Genomic DNA, 10,502 nt, shown 5'->3' with positions numbered 1-10,502 from the left:
GCTATTTGTAGCTCTCCTTTAAGCCTGCCACTTCAGCGCTCGTTTCTTCTTTTCTTTGCTTTATTGCTGTTTGTTAGTGCAACCTAGTCAGAGCCTTTCTAATTAAAGAGCCTTGAGTTCAAGAGCAGGAGGAAGACAGTGGTGAGGTGAAGGGAGCACAAGATGGCAGCAAATGAGGTTGATTAAGAGGAGAAGGCCTGTCCGCTGAAAGCCACTTGAATCCCTTTTCTTATTAACTCTGATGGACAGTCTACCACCATGGAGGCATGTACACACAGAGTTATGAACCAGCTCCTCTGAGGACAGGAAACAGCCTCTGCCTTTCTTTCATGCAGCCTAATTTTGCTCATGAATGTGATCAGCTGTAGCACAAAGTCATTACCAAGTGTTTTGCAATTCATTTCTGGGCTTTTTGCACTGATAGAGGCTCTGTTTTTTTCTACTGAGAAGCTGAGGGACAAAGATAAATAGAAGTGATTCACATCTTTATAGCCATTTAATCCAGTTTAAGAAGTTGGATTACGCTATGAACTGATGTCTAGTTTATCATAGGATTACAAACCATACAAAACATGTATTCATGTTTTAAGAAATTGGCTGGAAACAAGAACACCCATAAAAGTTCCCATACAAACAAAGAGCTTAATCATGTTCAGGCAGCTTTTCTAACTTTATTGTTAAATATCCAATCATTTTGAAATTAATATAGTTATTATTTGAGTTTCTCAATGTATTAGATCACAAACATAATTACAGTGTCCTGTATAATAGCAAAGGGCCACATCAATGCAATTTTTTTGATAGCTATCATGTTTGTTTGTTTAAAATCGGTTTTTAAAAGGAACATTTTCATTGGCTTTAATTCTCAATATACACTTTACATCTCTTATTTGCATAATGGATAGAAAACCAATTCTCACAGTCTGATATGAAATCAGATACATTTCCCTTTTTTTACAAATTAGATTCAAAAATTGCACGAAATTCCATAATGAACTTTTAATCTTAACTGAAGTTTTTACTTCTGTTTCTTGGAGAAAGAAGGATTTTCTGTAATCTCAGTAAGAAGTTCCATCTGCTCTGAATAGTAAATGTGAGGACAAATGAACACCGAGAACAAGTGACATGTCCTCACTACAAGGACACTTTGCAACAGAAGCTTGATAAAACCTTTATTTATTTAATAAATGTACCATAGAATTTGATTAAAAAACAAGATTTCATAGCATTTCTTTAAGTATTTGTTGGTATTGATCATAATAGCTGTTAAATATTTATGTAATAGACCTACGTAGATAAAAACAGTACATGATTTCAATTCATAACCTTCACCATTGCACCCTTACAGGGAGATCGCATGCATTTATTAAGAAAATGCATTTTTCAGTTGCTGGATCTTGAGGCTTGGCCTTGACTTAATAATAAAATCTTCTACATTCAGAAGTTATTTGGTCACTATGTTGAGAAATCTCCTGTATACGGTTATTTAGGAATATTTTTGCTGCCAGGTTGTTCCACCTCTCTTATCTGTCTTGAGCCTCACCTCCAACCACCATTCAAAGAAGAGTCCTCATACCATATGGTTCTTGCACTGACAGTTATGTCTCAGAGGAGGGTTACAACCCTGATAAGTTATACTCAAAAAACTCCAAAAGTAATAAATAATCCTGAGTTCTTATTAGTTGCAATAGAAAGCTGGACACAGACAGGAATATTGAATGATGGGGCGATAACAGCCGATGAAGGGAAACTGGACACGCCTGGATGAAAAAAAAGTGAAACATTTGTCTTTTTACCTCCAAAAAAAACATTCAAACAGAATTATGTGTTACCATTGCAAAGCAATAAATATTGTATATACACTCACCGGCCACTTTATTAGGTACACCTGTCCAACTGCTCGTTAACACTTAATTTCTAAGCAGCCAATCACATGGTGGCAACTCAGTGCATTTAGGCATGTAGACATGGTCAAGACAATCTCCTGCAGTTCAAACCGAGCATCAGTTTGGGGAAGAAAGGTGATTTGAGTGACTTTGAACGTGGCATGATTGTTGGTGCCAGAAGGGCTGGTCTGAGTATTTCAGAAACTGCTGATCTACTGGGATTTTCACGCACAACCATCTCTAGGGTTTACAGAGAATGGTCCAAAAAAGAAAAAACATCCAGTGAGCGGCAGTTCTGTGGGCGGATATGCCTTGTTGATGCCAGAGGTCAGAGGAGAATGGTCAGACTGGTTCGAGCTGATAGAAGGGCAACAGTGACTCAAATAACCACCCGTTACAACCAAGGTGGGCAGAAGAGCATCTCTGAACGCACAGTACGTCGAACTTTGAGGCAGATGGGCTACAGCAGCAGAAGACCACACCAGGTGACACTCCTTTCAGCTAAGAACAGGAAACTGAGGCTACAATTTGCACAAGCTCATCAAAATTGGACAATAGAAGATTGGAAAAACGTTGCCTGGTCTGATGAGTCTCGATTTCTGCTGCGACATTCGGATGGTAGGGTCAGAATTTGGCATCTACAACATGAAAGCATGGATCCATCCTGCCTTGTATCAACGGTTCTGGGGAATATTTTCTTGGCACTCTTTGGGCCCCTTGGTACCAATTGAGCATCGTTGCAACGCCACAGCCTACCTGAGTATTGTTGCTGACCATGTCCATCCCTTTATGACCACAATGTACCCAACTTCTGATGGCTACTTTCAGCAGGATAATGCGCCATGTCATAAAGCTGGAATCATCTCAGACTGGTTTCTTGAACATGACAATGAGTTCACTGTACTCAAATGGCCTCCACAGTCACCAGATCTCAATCCAATAGAGCATCTTTGGGATGTGGTGGAACGGGAGATTCGCATCATTGATGTGCAGCCGACAAATCTGCGGCAACTGTGTGATGCCATCATGTCAATATGGACCAAACTCCCCGAGGAATGCTTCCAGAACCTTGTTGAATCTATGCCACGAAGAATTGAGGCAGTTCTGAAGGCAAAAGGGGGTCCAACCCGTTACTAGCATGGGGTACCTAATAAAGTGGCCGGTGAGTGTAAATGTATCCGAAAATACAGAGTTCTACTTTCATATCAACGGGGGATGTATTCAAATTTTTAAATAAAACAAAAAATAAAAATAAAAAATCCTTCAATTATGGCATGATTGCCTTTTGTGATAACATGATATGCTCACCCCACCACAAGTCTTATTAAAAAAGTAAAAAAAAATCTACTTTTTGATGTACGTAGTTTAAAATCCTACCCCATCTTGATTTACAATCTTCCAGCCACAGCATTATGAGATAATTACCTCTACCTTCTAATATTTTGGTAAAATCAGGAACACAGAAAGAAAAAAATGCATCGTATCCCTGAATCATGGACAAATATAGAAGCGACACAAATAAAATCCTAAAAAAAAACCCATTGAACTGCTGTTATTGTTGTGAAAACTAGTTCCGATTTGTAATAATTATATTTTATATTTTGGGTAAAATGTATGTTTCCGATTAGGAAAAAACAAGGAGTGAGGTAATCCTCTGTTTTTAGCAGCTGATGATGGGACGGTAGCATGAGTGTAATGAGAGACATCGATGATTGTTTTGCATGTAGAGGCTAAAGGTAGCAGGTTGGAGATTTTCTCAGATTCCACTGATGTTCTAGGATTGCAGTCGTTTGTAAACTTTCTATGGCCATGCTCTTGATTTTTGGGATTTTGTACCTTATTTATGGAGCTGTCTTTCTATAATTTAACTAAAAAGAGGTCAGATAACATAAATGTGTTGATTAACAGTATAACTTAGCAACACCCTAGTCAAATCTCATTACTTTCCTGATAAATTATATCTGACTCTCCTATGTGGTTTCCCTCTTCCCATTTCCTTTTTTCTGTTTAGTCCTGTTTTTTCAGTTAAAGCCTCACCCTTTTCAGCTCATTCTTTAATATGTTTTGCCTCATTATCACCTCTACTTCTCATTTTCACCTTTTTCCTGCACTTGCTTTGTTGTTTCTTGTTATACATGGTCTGATTGTCCCTTTTTTCTTCCACAGTCCAAATGAAGTGGCAGAAGAAGATATTTCTGGTCCTCATTGTCATCTGTACTGTCAGTGTTCTGCTGCACCATGGGGGCCACTTCACCTGGTGAGGATTGAATTAAATCCACAATATATAAAAAAGATGATTTACCCATGCTACCGGTGTAAACACCCTCATTTAAACCAATGTCCCTTTGTCTTTCTTGTTTTTATTGCGTAATATTACCAATGTCATGATTTTATTTTAGGGCAAGTTTTGCAGTTTTGTATCCAGCAAAAAAAATTAATTGCGTTCTCTTTTTCTTTAGGAACAATCAGGTCTTTCACTTTGGCTGCTCCCACCAGGCCCAGGGCGCAAAGCCTAAACACTCCAACATCGTCTTCCTTAAGACACACAAAACAGCCAGCACCACCATGCAGAACATCCTGTTTCGCTTTGCAGAGCGCAACAACTTGACAGTGGCATTGCCAGTACAAGCATGTGGTCATCAGTTCTGCTACCCACGTTCTTTCTCCTCTCACTTCGTCCATCTGCACACGCTGCGACCAAACTTGACTACCAACCACATGCGTTTTAATAAAACAGCATTGCAACGGCTGATGCCAAATGATACAATTTATATTACAATCCTGAGAGAGCCAGCCTCAATGTTTGAGTCCTTATTTACATACTACAGTCGACACTGTATGAGCTTCAAGAGAGTCCCCAATGGTTCTCTGGAAGAGTTCTTGGTGGAACCTTTACGCTACTACAGGCCAGAAGAGATAGACTCCATGTATGCACGTAACACCCTGACCTTTGACTTAGGTGGAGACAAAGATCGCCCAGCAAAAGACATTGCTTATGCACACGAATTTGCTGCGGAGGTTGAAAAAGTGTTCTCCCTAGTAATGATTTCGGAGTACTTTGATGAATCGCTTATCCTTCTCCGCCATCTACTTTCATGGGATATGGAGGACATCCTGTATGTCAAGTTAAATATGCGGACAGAAGGTTCCAAGAAAAAGCTGTCACCAGGTCTTCCTGAAAAGATCCAAGCCTGGAATTCCATAGATGCGTACCTTTATGAATACTTTAATGCCTCACTTTGGGTCAAACTATCAGATTTGGGTCTGGACTGTGTTGCGAAGGAGGTGCAACTGCTTCGGCAGGCCCAAGAAAGGCTTATGGGGACTTGTTTTGGTGGGAAAATGCCACTTCCACGCTCAGCTGCAGAGATCAAAAACAAGGATCTTCGTCCCTGGCAGCCCAGTGACAAAGTCGACATTGTCGGCTATGACCTCCCGGTGAATATAAGCCGAGAGGCACAGGAGCGTTGCCTCAAATACATCATGCCAGAGATCTCTTACACACGCATCCTTCTTCATTCTCAGTCCCTGCGACACCGCCGAGGTTATCTGAAGTCACACGTCCCCCGACAGCACATCGGCACAGCCTTGCCTCGGCATTCTCAGGTCCATCGCAGCCAACCACCGCTTCCGTTTGTTCACAGCCCTGCCTCAGGAACAGAGTCCAAATCTACCCCAAAGCAAAGTAAAGGAACTACAAAGTTAGAACCCTAATCCTCTAACAAAATGGGAATATCTTATTAGTGCCCAGTTGACTGCACATTTCTACTAATCCCACTAAAACAAAAAACAAAACAGCCATGCTTTGTTAATCAAACACTTTGGACTTTGCTTCCCCTAATTTGTATCTGGTAAGGAAAATTTTATCCAATTTCAACCATATGCCTCTCCTCATTTGGTGTATAGAACCTTTAAAGTGGTAGAAAACCAACAGGGCAAACCTGGAGCTAGAGTCCTGAGACCAATGAAGAGGTAGTGATATCAGCGATGTTGTAAGGCACAGAGTGTGCTTTGTGTTGATCACTGGACGGATATCGAATCACTTCCCTTTATTTTCCCTTTCTTCAGCTCTGGTTTCCTTGCTCTCTAATTAGCATATATGCCACTTAAAGACACACAAAGACATAGTGGATCAGCTGTCAACTGTACAAAGACCCACACTGAGATCTCCTCCCTAACTTTTCTTCTTTTCAAAGTCTAAAACCCAAAGCAGACGAGAGAGAGAAGGACAACGGTGGGTGCAGTTTCATTTTATATCGAGGGAAAGTCTGGAAACATCTGGGTACTAAATTTTGGCCACCTATTACGACCACGGCAGGCAAAGATTGAGCCATATTTAGTGTAAAAGCTGTATATTCAGCCATGGACCGCTGTGGAATTCATAGCTGATATATCTAAAAGCCCGTACAATACGATCCCCTTCTGCCGAGATCTCCCTTTGCCCTGATTGCCACTGGCGGTCTCGTCTTGCACTGTCTTAACATAACCTGTCAAAGACAAAGGTTTTGCAGTGGAGACTTAACATTTAAACATTGCAATAAGATTCATGGAATTTTGATATTAAAGGTCCAGAGTCCATAATCGTCCAGGAACTTCTTTGCCCTATCTGATATCTATATGACAATGATGCAAGACAAACACTTGAAGACTGCGGGTCACAGTGCTTGAATATTTAATCATCTTTTCTCATGGTACCTCCTATGGCAAATGCTCTAAGGTTACATACCTGTACGTTTTCATTTGGGACACATTCGACCAATGAAAAGCTGCTCTTTCTGAACTGAACCTGAAATTAAGGGTGTGTACATTTAGAGAGTGCGACCTGCTGCAGTGACAAACTGTCATCACTTATCCACTTTAACTGTCCTCTACTCTTATTTAAGCTGTAATTTAATTAACACTGTATTAAGGTGAACAAATATATAACTTTAAAGCTAAGTTATGAGTTTTTTCTTTTTGGATTATGTAAGAGTTGCACATGTGAGCTAGTAAAAGACTCTGTGCCCTATGTTGAAAGAGCAACAACAGCATGGCTGTTATTCTGTGTTATTATGTGGGTGTGGAGGGGTGTGTGTGTGTGTGTTTTTGTCACTATGGCAAACATGATTGTGAAGAATATTACAGTAATGAGTAATACCACAAAACCAGCTTTGAGCCATTTGGATGGTGTTAAATGTGACTATGGATGTTTTCTTTCTGAATACTGTAAGCTTTGAAGTTGCAGAGGGAAACTACAGTTAAGCCTAAAATTATTCAAACTCCTGGAAGATTTTGCCTTTAACGTATTTCCATTAAGTTTCTGAGGAGAAATGAGAATGGGATATATTAGAAGATACTAAAATAATGTTAAAAATATGTTTACCTTGTTAAAAAGGTTAGTTGAAAATAATTGATAGCTTTCTCAATAATAGACATGGAAGCCTTTTTAGCTTTACAATTACCAAAGCCTTCACATCTTCACTGACATTTTATATGTTTCTACTGGTGCTGTGGGGATTTTTTCTTCCGTAAAAGTGTCTGAGGTAGGAAAACCTCTTCGCCATTACCATTATCTTGAGCTATCTTTAAGAATCTCCCTCAGATTTTGATATGGGGGTCTGGCTGATTAGCTCTAAATTGTTTATTTTCTTTCACTAATATAAAAATTGCTGAGGAGAATATTTTTGGGCTTTACTGTAAATTAAGAAAGATATAGAAAGGGGTCAGAATTTTAGACAAGAAGAAATACAGTGCAGCTGCAAAACAAGGAGTTGCCACTCTAAAATACATACTATATACTATAAGAAACATGGGAAAAAAAATGTCATAAATCTGCAAACTGTCTTATTTGTTACGCTTGATTTATTATTACCAGTGCTGTTCTGTATTTTGACCTTTTATTTGCAGGAAAAAAAAGGTTGAATTATGATCTAATTTGCATATGTCTAATAACAAAACTTTCTCGGACAGAGCAGATGGAATAAGACATGGAAACAATATGAAATTATTTCTTTACACATTTGATACAGGAAACAGCGACAAAAATCCCCTCTGAAGCTCGGATGTACTGTGTTTTTAAGTGTTTTTTTTTTGTTTGTTTATGTCCAGTTTACATACAAACATAAAAGCACACAAATCATGTTACGTGAATATGAATGAAGCATTATGACTTATGTTTTAGAGAGGGTGCGAATATTTAAAGTCTGGTGGAGCTTGAATAGAGAAGGAGAACTTAAGAGTCTCTGAATGCACAGGAAATTGGTGTTTTTGTGTTTGTGTTAAAGATCATTTTCAATTCGAACAGCAATGTTATGTTCTTTGGCAGTGTATAACACTCCCCTTCATTTTAACAAATGCATCGAATCTTAAATAAGCTTATTTTTTTAAGCAGCTGAGATTTAATGGTGATTTGCTGCAGCTAAAACATGTTTTGAAAACTGCAACTATCCATCACTGCAAAAATGATCTAGAAATAAGTAAAGGTTTCTTAAATTAAGTGTATTTCCCCTTAATTTGATTGGGTAGATAATGTGAGTTGGCAATAAAATTAGAAATTTTACGCTTAAATTAAGATAATTAGATAATATGCACCTGAAATAAGACAATGTAATTGTTGTTTCTTAGTCTTAAATGTAAATTGTCTGGTTCCATTCGCAAAGTGTCTCACTTGCCTACTCAACTCAAGAAAAAGTTCACTTATTTTAAGAAAAAGTTACTTATTAAGATTTCATTTTTTTGCAGTGCAGTACAATAAATGATGATGCTGTAGAGCTACACAAAAAACACACAATAGATTAGGTGTACTTGTAACATTAAAAAGTCTTATGAAGACGATTCAACACTACATATATAAAAACAATGTATAATAATACAGGTTTATGCTTTAAAGGGCAAATATCCTCATAGAGCCATAAAACAATTCTTTGTTCTAAAAAGTTACTAAGATGGAACATGTTTTTTTTCCATTTTCTTTCTTGCCATTTTTTATCTTGTATATCTCCAAACTATTTAGAAGCCTCTATTCTTTCAGAGTGTCTGAGCCAAATGAATGATAGATTGTAAATCAGTACTTTGACACCCTTTGCAACCAATGGTGTGGTTGATGCAAACTCAAAATCTTTAAGGGCCAAACAATAGGCTGTTATGGCTGTTACATGAACAGGTACTGTAGACCCACCGGAGTGTGGCTAATGAGACAGTTGGTGTGCATAGAATTACAAGAATGTCTTCATTGTGATTACTCAATTACTCATGGGAAAAACGCACAAACCCATGCCTGTAGTTAAGACTTTTAGGTTAATCCATTCAAAAACACTGCAGGGCTCAATAGTGTAAAGTAGACTAATCCAGTCACAGTTAAAAAAAAATTAAAAGCAAGAGCTGAAAGATCACAATAACAATGTTGTTCAGAACTTGAGTAGATATAACGCCCGTTTTGCTAGAATGTCGACAGTTTGAATGCCGGATTTTATCACACAATTTATAGTTATTTGCCATGGTAACAAATTAAGGGTAGATTGGCCTCATTAAAAAATGCTTCTAAATCGCCGATTGGGATGCTGGTTAATAAGGTCTCCAATCTACTGACCATCTCTCCAGTGGATTTGAGCTAAGAATTACTTTCTTCTTGGGTTCCCATGCATTATAAATGCTTTCATGTCCCAAAATGTAATGCAGTTGTCCTGAGCTTGCCTTTTTTCCATATAAAACAAAACATTAATATCTCAGTTTGAGACATTGAAATTAAAATAAACATATACTATAAGCCCGAACAGATTTCAACAAAAAAATAGTGTTAAACCGATGATACATGCCTTTTAAAGTCAGTTAAATGTATCCAATAATACTGTAATAGCAGTAATTGTATTTCCATTGCTAATTATGTTTGACTCATCAAAGCTTTTAAGCCTTGTTTAATCCTTTTAGAGTTTTTTTAAAGCTGGTTATGTAACCTTATGTGTCCTGGTTGTGGGAAAATAACATTCTACAAAAAAATAAAAACTTTAGCTTGTAAAAACAATACTGAAGCAGATTTATTTAATTTTTCTCATGGAATATTTCATAATGCATCATAAAAGTAACTGTAAGGTTATGGGTTCTTCAGGTTTTTCTATGAAAAGGTGAAGTTTGAGTACTTTCATTATGAGTATGAAGTGTATACTGCTGATTTTCTACCATCTCTCAAGTGAAGGTTATGGTTATGAAGTTTAATTAACTAAGTCTGTTCAAATAGGATGTCTTGAAGTATTTATTCTCATGTTTTTGTCAAACTGGGATTCTGTTTTCTTTTTTCTTTCCTTTATGAAATATTTCTTCTAGACAGTAATTTGCTGTAAGTGTTTTTTTTTTTTTCTTAAATAAGAGGCATTTGCTTCCCTGCTTCTTTGTGGGAACATTACAGTAATGGTCTGTCATGTCTTAAGTGCCCCGTTATTTAAAAATGTGAAAGGTACTTTGAAAAATGTTACGCACAAACCTCCTGTTCAGCTACTCCATTTCTCATAAAAGTTTTTATTTTTCATGTACCAGAATATTTTGTCCATGAAGGGAGATGAAAGTTTAGAGCTAAAAAGTTTTAAAACGTGTCTTAAATTGCTGACCACCCCCGTCTGTTCTTACTTTAATCTGAACACTGTT

The 10,502-nt window shown here is 37.7% G+C and overlaps 1 protein-coding gene across 3 annotated transcripts in view; it reads left to right on the top strand.

The window, feature by feature from the left end:
• LOC107085258 (galactose-3-O-sulfotransferase 3-like) overlaps window positions 1-8,604 on the top strand; it is a 40,576-nt gene extending 31,972 nt beyond the window's left edge. For 2 of the 3 annotated variants that reach the window (XM_015375493.1, XM_015375492.1), the window contains 2 exons: window positions 4,053-4,143; window positions 4,346-8,604. In XM_015375493.1, coding sequence (XP_015230979.1) covers window positions 4,053-4,143; window positions 4,346-5,600 — 1,346 coding nt within the window. In that variant the 3' untranslated portion in view covers window positions 5,601-8,604. The remainder of the gene's footprint in view (window positions 1-4,052; window positions 4,144-4,345) is intronic. The other variant, XR_001481255.1, reaches the window with a different exon arrangement.
• The last annotated feature ends 1,898 nt before the right edge of the window (window positions 8,605-10,502 follow it).

Source organism: Cyprinodon variegatus, unplaced genomic scaffold, assembly GCF_000732505.1.
Source record: "Cyprinodon variegatus isolate N-32 unplaced genomic scaffold, C_variegatus-1.0 Scaffold119, whole genome shotgun sequence".
Lineage (NCBI taxonomy): Eukaryota > Metazoa > Chordata > Actinopteri > Cyprinodontiformes > Cyprinodontidae > Cyprinodon > Cyprinodon variegatus.
This window is presented reverse-complemented; position numbering and strand designations above follow the sequence as displayed.